The 25726-nt window shown below is 43.0% G+C and overlaps 1 protein-coding gene across 3 annotated transcripts in view; it reads left to right on the plus strand.

The window, feature by feature from the left end:
- The window catches only part of LOC148033315 (phosphatidylinositol-3-phosphatase myotubularin-1-like), a 244047-nt gene that overhangs the window by 147612 nt on the left and 70709 nt on the right, over positions 1-25726 (plus strand). For all 3 annotated transcript variants that reach the window (XM_087681221.1, XM_087681219.1, XM_087681218.1), the window contains exon 16: positions 13390-13617. In XM_087681221.1, coding sequence (XP_087537347.1) covers positions 13390-13617 — 228 coding nt within the window. The remainder of the gene's footprint in view (positions 1-13389; positions 13618-25726) is intronic.

Consider the following 25726-nt stretch of genomic DNA (forward strand, 5'->3'; position numbering starts at 1 on the left):
CTAAATATATTGAGTGATAATTTAGTGGTCATGTGAGGATCATAATGATTATTGGTGTGCTAAGTATAGACGTGCGAATCCCGTCCCCAATTTCCCCCCTTCCCCCCCCCCGGCCGGTCCCCCCTTTTTTTCCCACTTTTTTCCCAACACACCACCACCTCAAAAAAAAGCAAAGAAACCCAAAAGCAAAAGCAACCGTGTAGTTTCCCACATTGTCGTGGTCCTCCAGGAACACACACATGACCACCTCTCTGTTGCCTCTGGTTAAGGCAATTATGAGAATTGGTGGTGGTCTCAAGAGCATGAAAGGAATTTGGATGCTCTTGCATCACATAATCCTCAAGTAATGGTCCTAGTGGCTTTCTTAAGCGGTCTCCTTCAATGAATGCTTACTATTGACAAACTTTCCGTTTAGCATTTTTACCTTGCAAGTACTTCCAAAGAGATTAAGCAGTTTTGTGATTACCTACTGAAATAGATATCTCCTCCACAATGAGTGAAGTAGAGCAGCCAAAAGCTGCTGTTCAGCAACAATCCACTTGCAAGTACCGTTGTGATCATGCACCACAGGTATGAAGACCTTGCCTTTGATCATCTTTAGATTTGAATGTGTCTTTATGACAATTTTGATGAGTCTTTTGCAAATCTCAAAGTTGTTCTTGGTGAGCTTGATGATCATGAGGAAGAGGGGAGCTAGATTTGGTAGGGAAACTATAATGCTACCTGCAAGAGCATTGATAGGATTATAACAAGCAACTAGTGACAGCACGCAGCTATGGGCAGGATGCAAAAGTGCAAGCATCGTTGCAAAATCTAGTGGTAGGGAGGGACATAGAGGTGGGATGTCACATCCTTGAATAGCTTGGATGACAACCACAAAATTGGTCACTACCTTGGGTCATTTAGTGATTGTGCGCTTAGGTGGGGCAGTTAAGGTATCTCATACAAAGAGTTAAATGGCTCATTTTGTGCCATAATTGCGGTTCCTTCAATTGAAGTCTAGGTGCAATCATCATCACATCCATATCTTGGGATGGTATGGGCTAGTGGTATGGGGCTTCAATCCTTATCACGTGAGTATGGCCCATTGTGCCATAGACGCGTGACTTGGATGCTCAATTGAGTAACAAGACAATGCTACATCCTTGCACATCTCGCATGGATGCCCAAAATGTTGTTTATAGTCTTGGATTATTTAGGGACTAGGTACAAATGCACCCTTGGATAGGACAATTAAGGAGTCCTATAAAAAGACCTAATGGCTTAAGTTTTCCACAGTGGGTATGATCATTACAGTTGGACACTAGGACGAATAGCCATCATGTCCATGTATTGGGATGATGTGGGCTAGTATTATGTGACATCACCATTGTTACGTGAGTGTGGCGTGTTATGATGGTTCTAGGGCTTAGAGGTGAACCAATTTAGCTCTATGGTTGGGAGGTGAGCCTAAGGTTGTTTTCCTTGTGGTTATTTTTGTGTGTATGACTTATGTTGTGACTCATATGCAGGTTGGATGATAAGTGGATGTTTCACGATAGTTCACAGGTTGGTAGAAAAGAATGGCTAGTAGCTAGAGAAAATTGCATGAGAGGAGAAACTACAAGAGGAGTATATGGTGTCATCTATTGCTGCCGCCAAAAGCTCAACAGTTATTTGCCTTGAACACATTTGGACCCTTTTAACTTGCACATTGGTAAAAGTGTGGTTGTCTATATACATTACGGGATCTATCAAAGTTAAGCTTTGTTCTCACTCAGTTATATCATGAGGGCATGTATTTTTGAAGCCTCACTTAACATGTGGTTTAATTTTCAATCACATGGTTAAGTAAATGTTGCACATGTGAGGTGTAACCGAGGTTAGAGTAAATTTACATGCATGAAACCTGAGGAAATCACAAGATATCAAAGGCAAAAGTTGCTATAAGTTATGCTCCATAGATACTTGGTGGTATGTGGTGCCAATTATTGGCCTAGGTTATTCATTTGGCCATAAATGTCAGTTGGTGACACTAGAGAAGTGGCGTTTAATGGTGCCGAATGCCAATCTAATGGTCAGAGATGGCGCAAAGACACTCGGTAATGGAAGTTGCCTAGCCAATTTTATTATTGGCCAGTGAGATTATTTTTTTGGGCATTGAAATAATTATTAGATTAATTTTCAGTATTTAAAGACTCAAAGTTAATATTTAATTATGGATAATGCTGGAAAAAACCATTTGGGAAGGTTACCATTTGGCAAACTTGCCCATGAAGGCTGGTGGGAGAATGAAGAAGAGGAAAAACGTGACCATTTTGTTGTTGTGAATTGTGGGGAGTTGCCGGAGCTGATTGGGACTATTTGCCAAATGGTAACCTTCCCAAATGGTTTTTTCTAGCATTATCCATAATTAAATATTAACTTTGAGTCTTTAAATATTAACTTTGAGTCCCAATCCATGAGAACATGGGCAATAAGGTAATTATGCACATGCAAGCTTGGGATAGCAAGGATACTTTGGTGGTGGTACCATTTTTCATGCTTTTGTTTGATAGGCACCGCATACGAATGTATGGCTCAAAGCCCTATAGTATGCTGCAGCCAATGCATGGCTCACAACATCCAATGTATCCGGGTTATGCGAGTGGAATGCCTAATTCTATGTATGGCAGCATAGGCATGATGCTTGGGGCACAAAGCGGGCCGTATGGATATGTATCTACACCTGGAAGGACTATTGGAGCACAAGGATTTGGTGCTAGTTATGTAGAAGCATTTGAAAGTGTAGGTTATCATGTAAATATAGCAAATATACCCTTTTTGCAGTAGCCTATTTATGATAACCTGACTTCCATAGGTCCACCAAAGGACTATGATGAAGGTGGCAGAAGTGTGAAGTTTGAGTCTTTCAGTGGTACACAAGATAGGCCAAAAGCACTTGTTTTTATTCAGCAGTTTGATGCAGCCTATTGTGGAGGCAACTTCACAGAGGCATCTAAGATATGAAAGGGAGCCACATTTTTGAAGGGAAATGCATTGCAGTGGTGGTCTACACTACTTATTCAAGGGAAGTCACCTACCACTTGGATCTAGTTTAAGCAAATGTTTGCTTCAAATTGGTTGAGAGGTATCATTGAAATAGACATTATGACAACTCGGAATCAGTTGAATTCCAAAGATTGCAAAAACTTGGATCAGTATAATAAGACGTTTTAGGATGCATTGCTGCTAGTTACTTCTTATCGCACAGTATCCGTCCATGAGCAAGTGAAGAAGTATATTTGTGGTTTGCCAAAGGGTATTTAGGATTTTAGCATTAAGTCCACTATTTCTAGCATGTCTTGGCTTATAGAAACTACTGCGACAACCGACACATTGTTGCGTGGAAAGGACATGGGATTCCAAGATAGTGATGCCAAGCCACATGTCATTGAGGCCAAGGTTGAGAAAAAGGGTAAATCTGAAAATCAGGGCAGTTGATCATCATAGGTGTGCTTTCACTTTGCAAAGGGCGATTATGTATTGTTGCGTTTTGAAAAGGCATTTGGTTGAAAAAGATGGAGGGCAAAGAGTGATTGTATCCAAACCTGTCTATGAGATACCCTGGATCATTTCAAGTGTTGGAGAGGATTAATGATGCATGCTATAGGCTGAAATTGCCTCCACAATGGCGGATACACACTGCTTTTTATGTGAGCTTGCTTAGGCCTTTTCATGGTGATGTGCTAGAGGATGTGTCTGTTGAAATTCAGCCTGAGGTTGAAGAGCTCGATGAAATATTGGTGTTTAGGCTAAAACACACTTTTCAGCTGATTAGTATTCTTAAATAGCCCGAAAACACAATTAATGAAAAACCCTAAAAAAAGGGAAGTGGTACGAGAGAGTTTCAGTGGTTCCCCAAAAACCCTAATTCTTTGGGACACCTTTCAATATCTATAAATAGATAAGCTGCCCCCATTCAGCCTAATCTGGTTTGTGTAGGTTTCTCACCCTTGAGTGCAGATTTCAGCCATCAGTCCAGACACACGTGGCTCTCCAGTCCCAGTGAATGTTGCCACACCTTCCCTCTGTTGCATTTGCACCTCCAGTGTGTAGGCGACAACTGGCAGCCAATCTCCCTTATTAGGTAACCTGTTGCTGCGTTTAGACCTCTTCATCACCTAACGGCAGGTGTGGGGATTGCATCTACAGCTTGCGTTTGGTGTCTTCTCTCTAGGCGACAGCTTCCTCCATGAAGCGAGAGCTGCCAGCCCTCTTCCAGACCTGTCCAACTTGCGTTTGTTGCTCCATGTCCTCCTGACTTCTACGTTTGTTGCATCCTCTCCATCCTACACTCCTACTGGCGGTCACAAACTTGGGATCCATCTGCGATGGACGCCACGCTCTGACACTTTGCTCTTCCCTTGAGTATTTGTACACTCTTATATTCATTTACAGTATTCATTCACTTCAGAGTTGTGTTCTATTCTTCGTTCTTTTGTTTGTGTTTGAGTTTCTAAGTTTGAGTTTTGAGTTTTGCATTTAGGGTTTGAGTTTTGTTTTCTGTGTCTATGTCTGTCTCTTTGTGTTTCTGTCATGTTCATAGACTCTGTGTTTCCTTAGTACAAACCCTGGCAATTTTTTTCACATGGTATTAGAGTCGGTACTCTTGCAAAGAGTATCCTATAGATATTGTGGAGAGCTTGATTTTGCACGAGGCACACAATACGACTCGTAACCGAATCACAATGTCACAGACATCTTCTTCTCCAGTTTCTATGATGTTCCAAGAAGCTTCTCCATCACTGGAGGCCCTGAGATAGCATTATGGACTCAGTGAGGAGGACAACACTCCACGTTCACCGTCACCTTCTTTTTCTATTCCTATCCAAAATTTCACCCACATAACAGAGGACTTGGAGGAGTAGTATCGCAACAAGTACAGTGATGTTTACACCCCTCCTACCAGTTTTACTACCACATTCGGACTGGTTGGTGAGGTTAGCCACCTCTCCAATCATGGAGGATATATGACATTCGGAACGTGTGGCAATCCATCTTCATCTTCTCAGCCAGGTCTAGTGTCAAGTTCGTACAATCCTTTTGAGTTGCATAAAAGCCCTCACGTGTTTTTTCTTTTGAGGTATAGGATCCGGATGGCTTTGCGTATGTGAACTTTAATAGAGACGGCTCTTGAAGCAGTTGTAATTCAGGTACATCTATAGATTCTATTTCATCTGAGCATGTAACACACACTTCTCGATTCTCTCCTATCCCACCCTCTTCTACATCACATCTTGATCACCTCTCATCATCTTTCCAAAACCTTGGATTACACTCCACATCCACATCACACACACTAGGGTTTGGATCTTCCATCTCCGCTCCTAGCACTCTTATTTTCTACGCCATTCTCTACCTCTTTGCACCTTGGTACTTTGTTAGTGTAAATGACACCCTTTAACATTGTGTCTCTCACCTTTCCGCAAATGAGCACACCCATAGCACCTTGGAGGACCATGATGGGCATCCCTCTCACTACCATCAGATTCACATCTCACATGACTACTCAGAGAAAGGGGTTTTCATATCTAGCTTATGGTGCGTCTTCACACTCTCCTTGGGTTACATCTACACAAGGGTTTCTCTCTTTTGCTCCACGTGTTCCCATTCCACCTCCTTAGGTTTTTCATGCGGCTCCCATGCCCATGCCTAGTTAGCCCATCCCTACCTATGGATCCACCTTGCACACTCACCATATGCTTGGTGTGCACTCTAGGTTTCATTCCCAAGTGTACTCCACTTCCCCATCCTACCCACATTACACTCTTCCCCATTTTCCATCACCTAGTACTACCACTTATATTGCAATGGCAAAAAATGCCTTCACGGACAAGACTTTTTAACGGGTTGAATTTTACCACTTGGTTAAATTTCATGCTATAAGTGCTTGAGTCTCATGGGTTGACTACATTTGTCAATGGAGAGTCCGCAATGTTAGAGGCAATGTTGAGCTGATGCAAGGATTGCTTCCTGAGTTTCACTCTGAGTTATAAAACTTCCCGCTCACGTCAAAGCGTTGGAGTCACCTTCTCGACCACTATGCAGCTAGAGATCGTATTCGGCACATAAATCTCGACTTTGAGCTTTAAGAGTTCTCTATTAAGGAAGGGGATGATTTCAAAGTCAAGTTGATTGAATATAGGTGGTCACTCACCAAGTTCGCTACTATTAGCTCTCTGAAGTCAAAGGACGATCAAGTTACATTCTTCTTGAATAAGTTGTAAAAAAATACTTCAATTTGATCCAATATATCATCTTGCAGCCTAAGGTACTGACCTTCTACGAGTTTGAGTGTCAGTTCTTGCATTACGTTAGGTTGCACGATCAAGTCCAAAAGAAATCCTCATCATAACCTTAGCAGAGGTGGTTGGTTGCCTCTTCTTAGGAAGGGAAAACCAATAGTGGCAAGAACTCGCAAGGTGCGAAGGCAAGCCAATCCAGACACCTCTTCCTCGGATGAAACCAAGGAATCAAGACCTATCTGGTAGCAAGTCCCTAAGAAAAATAGGTTTTGCACACATTGCCAGTGATTTGGCCATGGGATGAAACCAAGGAATCAAGACCTATCTGGTAGCAAGTCCCTAAGAAAAATAGGTTTTGCATACATTGCCAGTGATTTGGCCATGGAAACAAGGAGTGTCGCTCCAAAGCCCAAGGTCTCCCATCTAAAAAGCCTTAGCAGATCACTGCGATTGCACTGTCAAGTGGGGCTACGCCTCCTACTTCTGCTTCATCTACTCCCTTAGCCCTGGTTATGGCTGCTGGACATATAGCACATGGACAACCTCAGAAGACAATCTCGTTCACTACTTGTGAGGGATTATCTAATTGGTTTGTAGGTTTCGATCCCATTGCACTTCATGTATCCATCTCACCTCCCTCTCCATCTCGTCAGATGTCTCATTGGCAGAGATCTGCTAATGGGCGTACGTGATGGTGACAACACTCTTAGACTAGCATGTCTCTAGGGCCCATAGGATTCATTATCCTTAGCTTTTCCATTCTTATGTCTTCCGGTGCATTTAGTTACACATATACACATTCATTGCATTGTACTTTTAGTTAGCTTTTTCTTTCTGTTATGTTTTGCTTTGGAGCATCTCACTACTAACCTCTATGCTTGCAAATTCTTAGCTCTTTTGTAGGGTTTTGCCCTTCAGTACTAGAGCAGATTTTGGTACACAGAGCAGAAGACCAAGCGTAAGGTTTCTAGAAGGTACTCTGTGAAGTTTCACAATTATTCACCAATGGATACCAACTGGATGGAGGAGGTGTAAAGAAATACTGAGACACAGAAACACAAATAACAATCGTACAACAAAGCACAGACTAATAAAAGAACACAATTAGGGTTAGGGTAACTTAGAGACAATGAACATAGAAAATAACTGAAGTGATATAACTACTGAATATATAATGCTCATGCAGCAAACACATCATGTAGTGAATGAATACTTAACCTCAAACTTGTGTATCTTAAGGATCAGGGCAAGGGTAAAATTTTCTTTTGGCAAATAAAGTGTGGCTAATTATATTACTTTAGAAAAAAACCCTGAATACAAGAAGTGCTCATGCTCAACAGACCAAAATGGAGCTGGTGAAAGTCATATATACATCATATATACAAGCCTCTCAAGGCGGTCTGGGGGAGATAGGGGCAAGAAGCCATGGAGGGGGGGTGTATCGCCATCTGGGGCTGCCTGCCTGCATCACGAAGAACAGGTCTTGGCCACCCCAAGTGCGCATGAAATGACCTCGGAGCTCCTGACTCGCCCTGGACTCGCCCTGCATTTGATTCCATCGGTCTTGAAGGGAGTGAATGATGGAGGTCCAGAGCTCTGCTAAGGTCGCCTGTACTGAAAGTCTCTCTCCACGGAAAGTCACCTGACATCGCGACTTCCAAATATGCCAACCGGTAAGACTCCCTATGATTTCTCATACCTCAGAGCGGTCTGTTGTAGGCTCCAGTACCTGGCGTATGGGTAGAGCCTCTAAAACCATCACTGCGCACGACCTTGTCTCGATAATGAATATCGTATATTGTATCCCGGCCTCATACAGAAGGTGACGGCCCTGGCTGACCGCCTGCCAGCAGAAAGCACCCCAAGAGGTGTATCCAAGGTTGGGTGCTATGTGGCGAAGGTTGCGGCATATTTCTCTCCACACAAGCTGTGCTGCCTCACATGACCAAAGGGAGTGCTTTGGGGTATCCATAGAGTGCTGTGTGCAGCACTTACAAACCTCCTTCTTTTGCATCTGGGCAAGCCAGCTTTCCACTGCCAAGCCTCCATGTGCCACCAACCATAAAAAATACGATATCCTTCTCGGCCTCTAGTTGTCCCACAGGCGGCGCCAAAAGGTCCATCGGAACGGCTCTGTGATGCTGTGTTCCGCCCAGTGCCTGGTACGTGACGTTGCCCAATCCATATCCGTGTGCATCAGTACGTGTCTGCCAATCTTGGCGGTGTAGCCCAGGAACCTCTGTGGCTTCTTGGGGACCACAGTTGGCAGGGCAGGGGTAATGAGTTGGAGAGTGTGTCCTACTTTGAACGGATCCCAAATCGTAGCAAGGCAGCCTCCAGATGTCGAACACTAGCAAACACAGCAGTGAGAAGATGGATCTGATGTAGACGACAATGAGGAGAGAAAAAGACTAAAAACGTAGTCAAGACATCTTGTAGGAGAGAGAAAGACTAAAAACGTTGACTGCAGGAGAGAAAAACTAAAAACGCAGGCAGGACAGCCTGCAGGAGAGACACAGACTAAAAACGTAGGTAAGACAACTGGGCGACAGGTTGCAAGAGGCAAACATAGGGCTGTGATGACATGGTAGGTTGTACGGCAGTAGGTCTGTGCAAGAACATCAGTCGGCTGGTTTTGGTATCAGCTCCAAACTACGTAAAGAGGGCTGGAAATCAAGAGGTCAATTGATGTAGACAGCAATGGACAGCTTTGGTTGAGATGTTCTCTGCGAACGGGGTGTGGGCAGCAAGTTGAAACACCTGAAATCTGCAAAAATGGGATTATTTACTGAATGGAGGGCAACATATGTATTTATAGAAAGTTTGGGCCCTCCCAAGTGGGTTTGTGCTTATGGGATACATAAACTCTCTAGGATCGCGTTTCTTTTAAATAAACTAGGTTTCTTCATTAATTAATCAAGTTTTGGGGGTGTTTAAGTAAAGCTAATGCATTTTTAGCTCAACAGGAGGAGGACTTGGTAGATCATCCTCAGTTGTTGCAGCTTTACCTTGATGCTGTCCAGTTAGAGTTGACTTTAGTTCGGGCTCAATCAGGTTCAGCAGACAGGGGTCCAAAGTATTACATGATGCTCGTGAGGAAGCTAGCACCTTTACTCCTCAGTGATGGACAACTCTAGATGTAGTGGATATCGGATGTATTCAGCATATATTCAGGGTACTGGAGCTGACAATACGTTTGCTAGGAGATCACTATTTAGTGTACTAGTCACTATGTTTGGTATGTAGATGGGTATGGTTTTCACTGCAGCTCTAAAACTGTACATTTGTATTGATTAATGATTATTGGGGACTCATTAACAAATGCTGGTTTTCAGTGTATGATCATTAATATTCAGTGGTATTGAGCTGGTTTGTGGACAACAGCATATGTTATGATGCCATTGATGTTTTAGCCATGGTTTATGCTAAACTAAGGTTTGGTTTTGCAAGATGAGTTGAGCTCATAAGAAATAGATATGTCACATGATAATGTGGCAATGTCTTTGAGATTCTTTGTGAGTCTTATGTTATATTATGTTATATTGGTTGGTAATTTTCAGCATGTGTTGGGTATATGGAATGGTTGAGAGCAACAATGCGTAATGTTGTGTAAACTATGATGCCTTGTGGAAATTCCAATTCACTATTTTTCTTTTAATGCATCTGGCTTGATTGCATGGATTTTAAGAAGGGTTGTCATGAGGACATGTATTATTAAAACCTCACTTAACATGTGGATTAATTATAAATGTTGCATATGTGAGATGTAACTGGGTTTAGAGTAAATTTATGAGCTCACGACCCGAGGAAATCATGGGATGTCAAAGGCAAAAGTTGCTATAAGTTATGCTGCATAGGTCCTTGGTGGTATTTGGTGCCAGTTGTTGGCATAGGTCATTCATTTGGCCATAAGTGTCAGTATTTGGGGACACTAGAGAAGTGATGTTTAATGGTACGTAATGCTAATATGATGGTCAAAGATGGCGCAAAGACACTTAGGAATGTAAGTTAACTAGCCAATTTAATTATTGGCCAACGAGATTATTTTTCTGGGCACCCAAATAATTATTAGATTACTGAAAATTAATATTTAATTATGGATAATGCTGTAATTGGAGAAGGCAAACTAGAAGTGCAAGTGCAGATTCTCTTTTTTGATGGATTAGTATTTTTGGAACTTCAGTTATTATTATTATTGTGCTTATGGACATCATCATATTCTCATGAATGTGCTACTTTGTGAGAGATGGGCTGACTCCCGTGTAGATTGTATCTATTAGTCGTAGTTGTATTTGTCACACTCACAAGTGTTGCATGGGTTGCAGACATGTATGTGTGATTCGATTAGCATAGGCTTGGTCTATTTAGGTTAATGTTGTAAAAACCATTTGGAATTGCTGCCATTTGGCAAACTTGCCCATGAAGGTTAGTGGGAGGTTGAAAAAGAGGAAAAACGTGACCATTCTGCTGTTGTGAATTGTGGGGAGTTGTTGGAGCTGATTGGGACTGTTTTTTCTCCATTTTCTAGCAGAAAGAGCAGGTTGGCTGCATGCAACATCTCTTGGAGACCCCCAAACTACAAGTGACAGCATCTATAGGTTGTTGAGATAGGATAGCAATAGTAAATGATTGATTTTCTTCCATTCTTGGCGAAGAAACTCTCAATTTTCTCTCCTCAATATTCTCTCTCATCTCCTAGCCTTTCTACATCCTTGCTTGAAAGATTACAACATTGAGATCATGAGAGGCTGAGAAATTTCAGATTTCTTTGTTGTAAACCCTAATCGACAGCAACATAAATTAGGGTTTAGCAGCAGCCTTGGAAAGCATGTCAGAAATTGGAAGCTCCAAGACTTGTATTCAATAGGGCTAAAGCTATTTTCAGTCAATTTCAAGTGGAGGGACCAGGAAATCAATGAATTTGGGGCATTTTTTATCTCCATCAAAGTGGGTGAAGGTCAATTGATTGCCGAATCAAGGGGCAAATTAGATTGAAGACTTGCTGGTTATTTTGGACAGTAAAGAGAGTTTGGATACCGAAAGGAATTTGAAAAATCCCATTGTACATCAACTTCTTCTTCAATTAAGATAAAGAAGTACCGAAAGGGGCGCTAGTTTTGGGGCCAACAGGGAGTCCATTGTCCAAGATTGTGAGTTGATTTGCATTTCTCAGTTTTGTAATTAATGTTGCTGCCATAGCTAAGTTCTAATTAGGGAATTACCACCCATCCATGGAAGGAAGGCTGGTTTTACATTTCCCTAGGAGAGGTGCCAAGCAAATTAAATGTGTTCATTGGAGTGTTTCGTTTCAATGAAGTTTGGCACTTTGGCAAGGCATTAGGCATGCATTTGTTACCATATGACATGTATTATAGGATATGCACCCAATCTTTTGCTCCAACTCTCCATGACCACTAGATGGCAAAAGACATGATTTGGACCTGTAGTAGGACTATCTAACTTCTCTAAAGTGACGTATCATGTTTGGGTGGTAGGTTCCTCCGATTGTAGTGGCTGCACACGTCACATTTCTCTCCTCACATTTGCTACTCTCTCTCTTCTTCTTCACTTGCTGCTGCCCATTCTGCCCTTACTTTTTCCTTCTATCATGGACACTTGGTTCTTTGTCACCTTTCTTCAACCTTGTCAAGATGTTTGCATCTAGCATCTTCTTCCATTGCTGCAACGGTTAAGTTTTGGAACTAATTATTTTAGAAAGTTGAAATGTTCTTTGCTGAACAAGAATGACGATGGATTTGTGATTTTGAATTTGTGCAATGTGTTGTTTATTTCATCGTGATATTCCCTCTAATTCGTGAGTAAATGCATCATTTTTAGATATTCAAGAATCAGCCGAGATTTGGTATAAATATTCTGTTCCTATTTTGCAGTTTCTGATTGGGACTGAGAATTCAGTTCTTGGCTTTGATGTTGTTTCCAGTTCATCATTTTTAAAAACACTTGCCTTGGAATGCGATGATTGCCTTGGCAGATTCATCCAACATCGGACCCCATGATCAAAGTAGGTACTTTGGTTATTTGGGTCGATTGTACCCCTTTACACTTCAACTAGCATAGACCTTGCATTTACTTCCTTAATTTCTAGCAAAAATTAGCAGCCAAACCTTCTTCCTTCAAATCCCATACTTGGTGTCATCCCTTAGCATCGACATTGCATTCCACACAAGTCATACTCCTTGTTGAGCTAGTCAGAATGATATGATTGGGGCCTCCTGCTCATGATTGACACAAGAGGTTTCAGTACTCTTGTTAGGGATGATGTTTTCCTTTTTTCTGTCCTTATACTATGCAAGGTGGCCGTGCTGTAGGGCTTGGATGATGGTGGAGATCAGTCAGGGAGGTGGAAGGTGTGTGTGCGCTTTTTTTTTTTTTGGTCTTGTTGGGGGTATCTGTGGAGGTATGCCATGAGCTACATGCCGTAAATCAATGGGATATGTGGGTGCGGTGTCAGGGATAGGGGAACAATGAAAACTCTGATAAGTTTGTGGCCAAGGTCCATTTCTTGTTGCTTAGTTGTGTATATATATCAACCGTTCGTTTTTAGGTAGCTATTTAGAGCTCATAGGAGAATTAGCAAGGTTTGCTAGATGATGATTATTAAGATGAATCTTCTGAAATTCGATATAGCATCTCATAGCATTGAGCCTACTTTTGGTCTTTGCCAAAACTCGGGTCTAGGTAGCTGGCTTGGTCATCTAACTTATTTGCCTGGTTACCACACTTAGAAGCCTACTTACATGCTCCAACCATAAACATTGTACTTGCAAGAGTGATCACTATGACAGCTTTTTATTCACATGGTTGCACCTTCCTGGCCCCACTACCATTATTCCTGTTGCCTATTGTGGCAACTCCAAAATATTTAATTTATTTGTGTTCAGTAAAACACAGTCACTGATGTTGTATTTACAGTAAGAACTTGGGTGACTGAAGATTGTTGTTGGTGCAGCGCTGTCCAATCTTTCGAAATTGACATTGTTCTTGTGCAGTTTATGAAATGAGAATGCTTGCTCTTTTCTACAGCAAAGTCAGTCCTTTTATGCTAGAATACATGAATCATGAACTGTTTTAATGTGTTGTAGGCTCTTTTAATGTGTTGTAGGCTCTTATTGAGAAAGATTGGCTAGCTTTCGGGCACCCCTTTGCAGATCGGTTAGGCATGCCGACTTACAGCATCACTTCTCTCCCCTCCTCGGAGAATTTACGACAAAGTTCAGGAAATATTAGTGGATCTTCACCAGTGCGAGTACCACCAGGTTCTTCATTCACAACATTAGCTACTCAGTCTCCTGGTGCAGCTTCAAACAACTACTCACCTATATTTTTGCAGGTATAATGTCTTTGAGGCTGTTAATGAAGTGATTTGGTTAGTGTGAGATCCTTTGCATTCTCTCTCTCCCTTTCCCTTTCTCTCTCTCTACACACACACACACACACACACACACACACATCATATATATATATATATATAGATATATATATATATATATATATATATAGAGAGAGAGAGAGAGAGAGAGAGAGAGAGAGAGAGAGAGAGAGGACCAAGGCACTGCGGGTCCCTTCTTCTGTGTGCCTGTTTGGCTCGTTTGCATCTGCTCGTGCCTGCCCTTCCTGCGATCAGCCATCGCCCTGCGCTGCGTGCCCTTCTTCCCTGCTCTGCCCTACTTTGTGACAGTGTAAGAGAGAGAGAGAGAGAAAGAGCGTGAAGGCCACTTCAGACAGCCAGCTTAATAGCGAACTGTCAGTTTGGAACTGTGCAGAGAGCCTGCAGCACATTCTGAGGGCTTTGCACAGAGTAAGAGAGAGACGGGAAGCATTTTGGGATCGGAATCTGCTTTTGCTATGGCAAACCTGCAGGAATCTAATGGTATCGATATGGCCTTTGTCGATCAGCAGATCGGGCAAAGGAATGACAAAGACTTGACTGACTCAGATGGTGATTCGATGAACCTAGGCTATTGATGGATAGTGAAGAGATGGGCAAACTTCGTAGGATGTCGGTTGAAGAACTGGCCTTTGGCCCAAATTTGCCTTAGCATGAGGTTCATGTTTCTTGTCCACAACCTAATGGGTCTTTACAGTTCGTGCTGACCACTGCCAATCATCTTATGTCGGATTATGTCCACAGTAATGAGGATAAAGCTAACAATTTACCGGAAGGGGATCAAGTAGTAGCAGTCATGGGAGCCGACCTGGTCCTACAACAGATAGCTGCTTTCCATGAGAGGGCAGCCATATTGTATTTTACTGGAAGGACTCCTTTGATCACTAGAATTCATGCTTGGCTGCAGTCTATGCTTGTCAGTTCTGAATAGTGCCCAGATGATGCTTCAAAGCGTATGCAGGTTCCCCTGGTTGAAGAGATTTATGATGGCCCAAAGGGGTTCTTTGAGGTTCTGTTTTGTTGTGCAGAAGTATGGGCTCTTGTTATGCAATGCATTCCTTTGTTTATGGATTGGCAGCTAGTTCATGTGGTCCCTTGGAGGCCCATGGCTGAATTTCAGGACATGCTAAGATAGGCTTGCCCAATTTGGGTAGAGGTGGTGGATTTTCCTGTGCATCTTTGGAGACCTCTCCCTATGGTACTGAGAACCCTTGGTGAGGTTTTGGTGGAACCTCGGTTGGCTTCCTGTAATAGGAACAAGGCGTGTATATTGGGGATACAGGCAAACCTCGTCTGACAAAAATTCGTTTTGAAGTTCCAGGCTTGCAAATGTTGGTGTATGAGTTGAAATGGGGTATTTTTGTAGGACATTGTTTTAGATGTGGTCAGTTGGGCCATTTCGTTTCGGAATGCGACAAAAATACAGAGGTACTACATGGCCCTATGGATCAAGATATGGAAATGCAAGACCACCACCCTTAGCACATGTTTCAGCAAACAATACTTGATCCAGAGCACCTTTCCTAACAAGGTCGTGAGGAAGGCAAGAAGAATGACCCTCACGAGGGTGCGAAGCGTCCTTTGACTATGGAAGGGTGGAATTTGTCTCTCTGGGAGGATTTTTGGGTCACTGTGGTTCGACGTAATGCTAGGCAAGATTCTTAATTGAATCCCGCCCATCCTTCGCCGCCGCCAATCACTCAGACCTTCCATCGCAAAGTTAGGGGTTTTTATATGAAACGTGAATCTTTGCACACCCCAACAGTGGAAGATAGGACTTCTGATTTAGCCTTGCGATTCGATGCTCGGGGAAGGCTTGTGCTTCCTCGGGACGTTTTCCGCTCCTAGCAACTGCAGTTTCCTTTCCGAGCTTCGATTGCGGGTCTGCAGCGAGCAGATCTTGTAGATGTCACACGTAGTGAAATGGAGAGATTCCAGGCTGCCAAGGCTATAGATGTAAAAGGAAAAGGGAAAGCGATGGTTTAGTAGTTTTCTTATTTTCTGATTGATCATGAAACTTGCTTTATGGAATGCAAAAGGTATTTCTTCGGGTAGCAAGCAGTATTAGTTGTGGGAAGTTGTGCTTGCCGGAAATTGAGATGTTTTTTGTGCTGTGGAGCACAAAAAACATTCTTTGGCTGGATCTTCTTATGTGTATAAGGATTATGCGGTCTTTTTTAGTGGTCGCGCTCCATACAAATCAGAGTTATGTTGACTGCCAAATCCTCCCTGCAACGAGCATTGGTTTCTCAAGATACCCGCGGCTGATTTCTGATATTGGAAATATGTTATGAGGGGGAGGTTTTGTGGATTGTAGGTGCGTATGTTGCTTCTAATGCAAGGGATCGTCGTCAGCTTTGGGATAACCTGCACTACCTTGCCTTGGCTCATCAAGGCTTTGTTATGGGTGACTTTGATGCCTGTGTTTCTGTAGAGTAGGTGATCTCTCCGCATTCGGTTATGGATAGCCCTGAGCGGCAGGCTTGGGATACTCTTGCAATGGCATCTTTGAAACAGGACATGTGGTCCTGGGTGTATCCATCACAAGCTGGATATACTTATTGCTCTTTTCAACATCCAAATACATGGGCCAGACTGGACAGAATTTACATCTACCAAAGTGACCCCTTTCTTCCTATAGTCATTGATATGCGGGTGGAAATGTCAGAAGTGGAGCAGCGATGGAAGCATAAACATGTGCTGAAATAAACTGCTGAAACACAAGACAAAAAGAGAAAAGAAAAGAACACGATACAGATGAGAACTCAGATGTATGCACGGGAAATGGAATCCATATATCTGAACACGAGACAGTCGCATACAACAGTGAGTCACTGGCTGCGTGGGCACTGGCACTGGCTCCTCTCTCCACAGAGTCTGCAGATGGTGAAGATGATGATGATGACTGAGGAGGAGCCACTGAGTATATATAGACTGAAAAAGTGGGGAGCAATAATGCTGGTCAGATAGCATTAATGCTGGCCGACTGGTGCATAAAAATGCCCCAATGGCATAAAATGCCACACCAGAAAAAACCTAAAATACCTAATAAAAATGCCTAGCCCAGATCAAGCTCAGACTCACACATGAGCTGAGAAATACTCTGCTAACACCCTCTCTCAGATCATGAGTGATCTGATACAATACAATAGTACAATGAAAAGGGATCAGAAACTATGCAACATAGAACCACCAAGTAGAACCATGGATACCCAAGCAGTGGGTGATCAAGCCACCACCAAGGTGCCTCGGAGAGAACCTGATGTCGATGTCGATCGTACAAAACACCTGAAAATAGAGAAGATCATAGCATGTCATTGTGTCCATCACCAATGTCTTGCAGTAGCATACAAGACCATCCTGTCAAAAATGCCTCTGAACATAGGTGACCATGGAGTCCCCGCCTTTGGCCAGACCGCCAAAGTGTCCCCTCATGTGAGCTCCAGATGAAAGCCTCCCGCTCTCTGTTAGATAACCAACTCATCATGAACCTGGATATCAATCCCAGCTCCAGGATTTGATTCCGCCAGACTGAAGTCGATGCGTCAAGGACGTCCCTCTCTGGAACCTGTGCACCTGTATAAAAGTATAGATGAGGCGCGGCTGCCTCATCTAAACACCCGCTCACACTCTCTCTCTGGCACGAGAGTCGTGAGGGATGACCTCATCACCACCACTAGAAAGCAGCCGAGGAAGGGGCCACCAAGCCCTTCCCGCGATCTGAAGAAGAGGATCCCTTCCGCGCCTTGGACTTCACCTTGGTCGGAGGATCGGAGTCGGAGTCTGATGAAGGAGAGGACTCATCGGTAGAGTCAGCATCCCGCGTTGTCTTCTGCTCCTTTTTCCTGGAAGCCGCTAACTTCTTGCAGTCCTTCCGCAAATGTCCCTTCTTGCCACAGTGGTAACACTGGGCCTTTGACTTCTTCTTCCCGTCACCCCTCTCTGAAGCTACATAAGCCTCACCTCCATAATGTGCCGGAAGCCGCCCCTGTAATCTCAAGGATGCCTCATGCTCAAGAAGCATGGAGGATATATGTGTAAAATTGACAGGAGTCGATGATGTCTGCGCCCGCAAAGCATTGGCCACTCCATCAAACTCCGGGGGGAGCTTGTAGAGGACCGTCCCGACAAGATGCACCTCGGGAAGAGCAGATTGCGTGTGCCGAAGCTAGTCCTGTACCTGCGTAACACGAAGAAGAAAGGACTGAATAGTATCTTTCGGCTCAAACTTCATTTGTTGGAGCTGGCCATAAAGTGTGACGGCCCACATGGTGGAAGGTGCCTCGTACATCTGCTGCAACTTTTGCCATACGTCAGGAGAGGTCCTACAGGAGGTAACCGCTGGTAAGACTGCTTTAGAAATACATCGAAGCAATGCCGAGTAAGCACGGGCATCGTCTGAGTCCCATGTGAGCACCGCTTCCTCATGGTTGTCCTCATCAAAGTCTTCAGGAAGAGGAGAAGGACGGAGAGGTCGAGCAATAGCTCCGCAGATGATGTACCATAACTGCTTCTGCACAAACCAAGCTTTCATGACAGCACTCCATGTGAGATAATCAGGTCCATGTAACTTATCATCAGTGGAAGTGCACGGAGGAGCCATATGGAGAGGATAAGGAAACATAGCCAAAACACAAGCACAGACTACAGAAAATGAGAGTTCACATGCAATATAACCCAAAATCTGATCAATAGAAGACAAAATCTGCAGCAGAAAGTTATAAAATCAGTCAAAAACTGCCAAAAACAGCCAAAACGGCCTGAAGTAACAGTCACCCAGCCACGAGAGACGCTGAATCAGCAAAACGCAGGCTGTAAACTGGAGAAAAACAGGTAGAAAACTGTCGCCAGCAGCTGCAGATGAAAATGCAGGCAGCAGAGGGTACAAGGCAGCAGGCGATGGCAAAACTGCAATAAACGCAGGCTGAAAACAGCCCCAAAATAGGTCGCCTGGCTGCTACAGCAGTCGCCTGATCAGCAGGGGTACAAAACAGTCCTGAAATCAGCAATAAAACACAACAGAAACACACATCCTGAAAACTGATACCATGTCAGAAGTGGAGCAGCGATGGAAGCATAAACATGTGCTGAAATAAACTGCTGAAACACAAGACAAAAAGAGAAAAGAAAAGAACACGATACAGATGAGAACTCAGATGTATGCACGGGAAATGGAATCCATATATCTGAACACGAGACAATCGCATACAACAGTGAGTCACTGGCTGCGTGGGCACTGGCACTGGCTCCTCTCTCCACAGAGTTTGCAGATGGTGAAGATGATGATGATGACTGAGGAGGAGCCATTGAGTATATATAGACTGAAAAAGTGGGGAGCAATAATGCTGGTCAGATAGCATTAATGCTGGCCGACTGGTGCATAAAAATGCCCCAATGGCATAAAATGCCACACCAGAAAAAACCTAAAATACCTAATAAAAATGCCTAGCCCAGATCAAGCTCAGACTCACACATGAGCTGACAAATACTCTGCTAACAGGAAAGACAACATGTTCTGTCAGATCATTACCCTTTGGTCTTGGAAATGAGCCACAGACTTGTTTATGCATTCAAGGCCCTGCTTGCCCATTTGCCTCTTCAGTTTAATCAATCTTTTTTGCATCAAATTCAGTTTTTGGTAGATGTTCAACACCGATAGCTTCTTTTAGCTTGAAGGTTCTATCTACAGGAATGGAAGCATGGGCAGTTTTTAGGGATAATGCGCGAGCCTTATCCAGACAATATGGTATTTAGCATGCTTCCTTGTTTCGAGCTGAATTGCAATATGCTCAAGCTTTATTAGCCCATTCCTTGGCTTTGTGTCAGACTGGGGATTTCGACGATGACTTGCTCACTTGCATTGAATGGGTGAAAGGCATGGTCCAATCTCTTCAAGAAGAGGAGTATGCAAAATACAAACTGTTAGCCAAAGCCGAAGCTTTACATGATAACAACAGTCAAACTCATCAATTTTTTGCTCGTCTGCATGAGAAATATGCCCGGGAAAATATTGTGCGCTTAAAGGGTGGGCAAGGTGATATGGTGACTGATCCTGCCTCCATTATTCGGATGATTGTTGACTTTTATATGGCCTTGTTAGGTTCGCAAGAGATCCTTATAGATGCTGTTCTCTGTGCTCGAACATACATTTGTGGCCTGGTTAGTAATCAGGTCAAACTAGAATGGGTGAATCTAATGGAGGCCGATATTTTTAAAGAGGAAGTGGAAGAAGTGGCGTGTCACTCATAGCCAGGTCATGACTGGAGGGGCAAGAGGAGATAGATTCAACATCCATAGATCAGTTAGAGAGGGATGTCCACTTGCTCCATTCTTGTTTCTATTTGTAGTAGAGGCCATGAGTTCCTTCTTGAGAGACAGATCTACAGGTATTAGAGGCATCAGGCTACCCATCCCCAAATTTGAGGAGCTTCTTGATGTGGAGTTTGCTGATGATACAGCAGTTTACTTGGATGGGAACGACGGCAAATTTAGAGCCTTTGTAACAGCCATGGAGATATTTTGTAGAGCATCAGGAGCACTAATTAATTGGCTCAAATCCTTTGGATTTTGGATATGTGATACTAGACAGCCAGAGTGGCGACCACAGGAGGATTTCACATGGGTTCCCTGCGGGACCGCTGTGAGATATCTCGGGTGCCATGTGGGGATTGACATTACCTCAGAGCAGCAGCTGGCACCCCTCCTTTTGAGCATCAAACAAAAGCTTTTGTATTGGAGCTCGGTGAGATTCTCGTTGGCAAGAAGAGTAGTGGTTGCCAACCAAGTTCTTCTTGCGACCATATGGTACATTACTTCTTGTTGGGCATTCTCTAGGTCCTGTATTGACCAAGTGAAACACCTCATCAGGAACTTCATTTGGTCAGGAGGAGATGGGAGTCCTGCCAGAGCAAAGGTGGCTTGGGATGCCATCATACAGCCTAGATCCAGAGGAGGATTGGGGATCATAGACGCAGATAGTCAGAGCAAAGCCTTATTGGTCAAGCTCATTGCTAGGGGTCTGCTTCCAGGTGAGGAGTCCTGGAAGAAACTTCTGATGGGGAGGTTAGAGGACTTGACACCTATACATGGAGGACCATGGCAGCCCAGCATTCACTAGATATTTCAGGAGATTAGCACGAGAGATTTAGGGAGGAGCTTCTAGGTCAGATTTGCAGCTGCCATTATTAGAGCTTGGAGATCTGTATCTCCAGGGCTCCACTAGCTCCCCCCGACTACTATTGAAGAGAAGAGGAGACAACCTCTTCTCTTTAATCATTATTTGAGATGAGAGTCCGGCCACACCATTGGGCAGCGGACACACTTCTCATGGGGGAGATTCTCTTTATAGGTCGCTACATCAGTGGGGGAGTGCTTTGCATTTCAGGAGTTACCACATGAGACCCAAAGGCAGAGATTACATGGTCTTAGGGGAGCCAGGGCTATGATTGAGGCCGTGATGGAAGGGGTTCCACCAGATTGGCAAATTGAAACAGCTTCCTCTCAGACTTGGATTGGTCTTTTCTCCAGAGGGGATATCCTTCTAGAAGTCATTACATCTAGCAGAGACAGGATACTCACTTTCACAGTTGAGGAGGATGTCCGCCTCCAGCGAGAGGACCTTGACCTTACAGCAGTCAGTGGCTGCTCCAGGCAGAGAATTAGAGTAGTGGCACACTCTCAAAGAAAATGGCATATAGGCCCAGACCCAACCACTTGTCTTATAGATGGATGGAGATATTGGGCATACCAGAGGAGGCTTCTACAGAGTCTTCAGTGGGATCTAGGAGAGTGGGTGTGGAGGGATCCCTTCCTTGATAGGCCATCTGACATCCCCTTCTTTGGCTACACTACTAGATTGGGACGGAGAATACAGATGAGTAAGATTAGAGCACAGCCTGCAGCCATCCCTCATTGGCATAGAGAGGGAGTCTCAGATGAATTCGTATACGACTTTTGGAGGCAGCTACATGACAGCTTTAGGCCCAGGAAGATATCTCTCTTTCTATGGCTTCTAGCCCATAGGAGTTTAGTAGTTGGCACTTGGATATGGCAGTGACCCAATGGCTTGCGCGCGATGTGGTTAGCCAGAGGAGACTCAGAGACATTGCCTATAGGACTGTGACATTAAAAGTGACATTTAATGTAACGTTAAGGTCACAAATATTGAATGTGACATTAAAGTGACATTTAATGTGACATTAAGGTAAATCTAGGGGAACATGCACGAGAATGACCGTCCGGGCTCTTGGGCGCCCGAACGGGGTTAAGGAGAGCCTAGAGAGTAAGAGAGTCCAAGAATAGTAGGACTCACCAAAAGTGGACGGCTGGCAGAGGAAACGGAGAGGGGTGCCAGCACTTATCTAGGCGTGGTTGGGAGGAGAAGAATCACTCGTGCTCACCGATTGGGACTGTAAAAAATTTTCTCTTCTGGCTTCATCGTTTTCTGTCTTTGCCGAAGTCATCTTTCATTGGTATCAGAGCCTATGGTTCAACGGCTAGATTCGTCGTCCGCCAGGTTGTCAGTCCTTTGCAAGGTTGCGTGTCACCCGTGATAAATGAATACTCGCCGAAAAGAGACGCCGTAAAAGCGTGACGGGCCGTGAGGGAAAGAAAAAGTGAGACGTGCCACGTCACGTAAATGTGACACGTTACGGGCAGAAGAAAGGTTGAAGCGAAACGACCAGGCGTGTGATTGTGAGGCAAAACGTGATCCGATCGTGATCAACGGAGGCAAAACGTGAAACGTGACACGACTGTTGTCAGGATCGCTGTCCGTGAGGTGACTGCTGTGAGACGGACAGAAAAACGTCATGGAACGGATGGAAAAATGTCATACACGACTGAAGTCAGGAAATTGAATTTTCCAGCATGATTGCTTCACTGCTCTAGTCCGGGAAGATAAAATCTGTTCCTTACTCTTCGGGTTTCTTTCCAAACCAGCAACCACTGCTTGCCATTAAAATCAGGGAAGTACTTTACTTTGTATGCAAATTTCTTATCTTTGCTTTCCAATTCCAGTGTATTAATGGCAGAAAGAGGGAAAGAGAAAGTAATGGAAGGTTCTAGTTCTGGGGACCACCCTATGGTAGATCCCCAGGAACCAGAAATGCAAGAAGAACAGTGGGAAGAATTTTTTGCTACACGAGAGCAATTTGATGATCTTACTGCTCGTGTGCAAGCTCAGGGGGTTCAAATGGAAATTTTAACTCAAACACTCACTGAAATAAAATCTCAATTAACTTTATTGTTGGAAAGAGATACAAATAAGATAGAAACCTCGGATGTCCCATCTTCATAGAAAGATTTAGATGTGACTATGCGAGATCCTAAGGAACCCCAACCTTATTCTAAATTGAGGGATAATCCAGTTCTAAAGGATATGAAACCACCTCAATTTTACGGGGAGGAAAAAGATAAAAATAAAGACACAATCTTTAATTTCCTCGAAAAATGGGAAGATTTACATAAACTAAAAAATACCCCACCACATCTCCAAGCATTGGAGGCTAGTTTAACTTTGGGGCCCAAAGCATATAAGTGGTGGCGAACTTTAAAGGAAGCGAATAAAATACCTGAAACTTGGGCTCAATTTGAATCCGTCTTTTTGAAAGAATTTCTTCCTGAAAATGAAATGGAAAGAAATTGGGAAGATTGGGATTATGTCAGACAAAAGGGACGACCCCTGTTGACATATCTGGAGGAATATCGTGAGATAATCCTCAAATTGGAAGGAATAGATGAATTCCAGAAAACAAGAGGATTCATTAGGGGACTAGATAAAGCCTGTAAAAAGGAAGTAAAACGGAGTTTACCTAAGACGTTGGAAGAGGCAGTTAAATTTACATTAATTCATGAAGATAGTATACGTCTAGGTACACTCACTAGTCTCACTGATACGGAGCCCAAGTCTAAGGAATTGGAAACCTCAAAATTTGTGGGCAAATTTAAAAGGAAAATGCCATTTTTAAAGGGTAAAAAACAACCCTTTGAAAAGAAACCATATATGAGGCCAAAGTTATGTCCTGATGACTTTGATAAGGCCAAAAAAGAAAAGTTGTGTTTCAATTGGCTATCCCCTAACCATGCTGCTTGGAATTGCCCTCAAAAGAAAAAGGGGGAAGACAAAGGAAAGGATAAGGACAAGGGCAAGGGAAAAGAAAAACAAATCCATGTAGTGCAGACCTTAGAATTAAAGGGGCATGAGAAGTACAAATCTTTAGAGGTCTTGCACATGGATATACAACATAAGTGTTGTATGTCAACTTCTATGTGGCAGCCTACCTTTGGGCCACATGATTTACTTAGAGTACATGGATTGATAGCTGGAAAGAGGGTGAGAGTCATGATTGATGACTCTGCCACACATAATTTTATAAATTATGCACTTGTCAAAAAATTGAAACTTCCCCAACAAAAGAGTGGGCATCAATATGTTGTTCGTATGATGCAAGGCGAAGACAATAAAATATGGGATACAATGATATCCAATTTGGAAATTGAAATTCAAGGATATAAAGATAAACTTGATTTCCAAATAATGAACATGGAAAGAGCTGATATTGCTCTAGGGAGGGAGTGGCTATGGGGATTGAAACCATCCTTAAAACGTAGTTATCACCATAATACACTGGAATTTGAAAGGGATGGTAAGACTTTTGTCATTCAAGGTGAACATGAAGTATCTGATAATCCTTTGCTGTGTTTTACCGAAGTTCAGAAGCTGATAAAGAAGGAAGTTTGTGAGGTATATATGTTATGGTCTGTTCCTGTACAGAACACTTTTACTTTCTGTAATATAAAGCAACAATTTTTTTATGTTTGTGAGTTGAATGTTAATAATGAATTAAGTAGTTTGTTAGATGATTTTAAAGATGTGTTTCCTTCTGATTTACCAAGTGGCCTTCCACCAGATAGAGGTGATATAAATCACCCAATTGATATAAATAAGGATATACATCCTATTTCTAAACCACCGTATAGGTTAAGCGAAACACAACATCAAGAAGTTGAAAGACAAATTAAGGATTACCTGAATAAAGGGTTTATTCAACCCAATAATTCACCTTGGGCTTCACCAATTTTATTGGTAAAGAAAAAAGACGGTTCTATGCGACTTTGTGTTGACTATAGAGCACTTAATAAAATAACGGTGAAGAATAAATTTCCTATGCCCTGAATGGAAGATCTTTTTGATAAATTACAAGGGGCAAAATTCTTCACAAAGATAGATTTAAGATCAGGTTATCACCAAGTAAGAATTAAGGCACAAGATGTTCCCAAGACAGCATTTCGTACTAGATACGGGCATTATGATTTTTTGGTGATGCCTTTTGGCCTCACTAATGCACCAGCTACCTTTATGAAGCTGATGAATAGTGTTTTACGGCCCTATCTAGGACATTTTGTAGTAGTCTTCTTGGATGATATCTTGATCTTTAGTAAATCAAGAGAAGAACATTTGGAACACTTACAATTAGTATTCCAACTGTTAAGAACGTATTTCCTTTATGCAAAGAAAACTAAGTGTGAATTCTTTGCACAAGAGGTCAAATATTTGGGGCATATTATCTCGAAAGAGGGAATCAACATGGATCCAGAAAAAGTAAGGGCAATTATTGAATGGCCACCTCCAAGGAACCTGAAAGAGCTGCAGATCTTCCTAGGTTTATCTGGATTTTATCGTAGATTCATTCGAGATTATGCCAAAATAGCTGTTCCAATGATAGACCAACTTAAAGGGAAAGGGAAAAGTTTTAATTGGGGAACAGACCAAATTGAAAGTTTTCAAAAACTTAAGGTAGCTATTGCTACAGCTCCAGTATTATTAATAGTGGATCCCAATAAACCATTTGTGGTTGAAGCTGATGCCAATGATAAGGCAATATGCGCGGTCTTATTACAAGAAGGTCGACCAGTTGCTTTTGAAAGCAAGAAATTAGATCGTGCAAAACAGAATTATTCTGTTTATGAGAGGGAGTTGTATGCAATAGTACATGCAATGAAGAAATGGAGGCACTATTTATATGGTGCCAAACTTTTGATTTTATCGGAT

Source organism: Lygodium microphyllum, chromosome 7 (assembly GCF_053477565.2).
Source record: "Lygodium microphyllum isolate KBCC chromosome 7, Lygodium_microphyllum_v1.1.10, whole genome shotgun sequence".
NCBI classification, from domain to species: domain Eukaryota; kingdom Viridiplantae; phylum Streptophyta; class Polypodiopsida; order Schizaeales; family Lygodiaceae; genus Lygodium; species Lygodium microphyllum.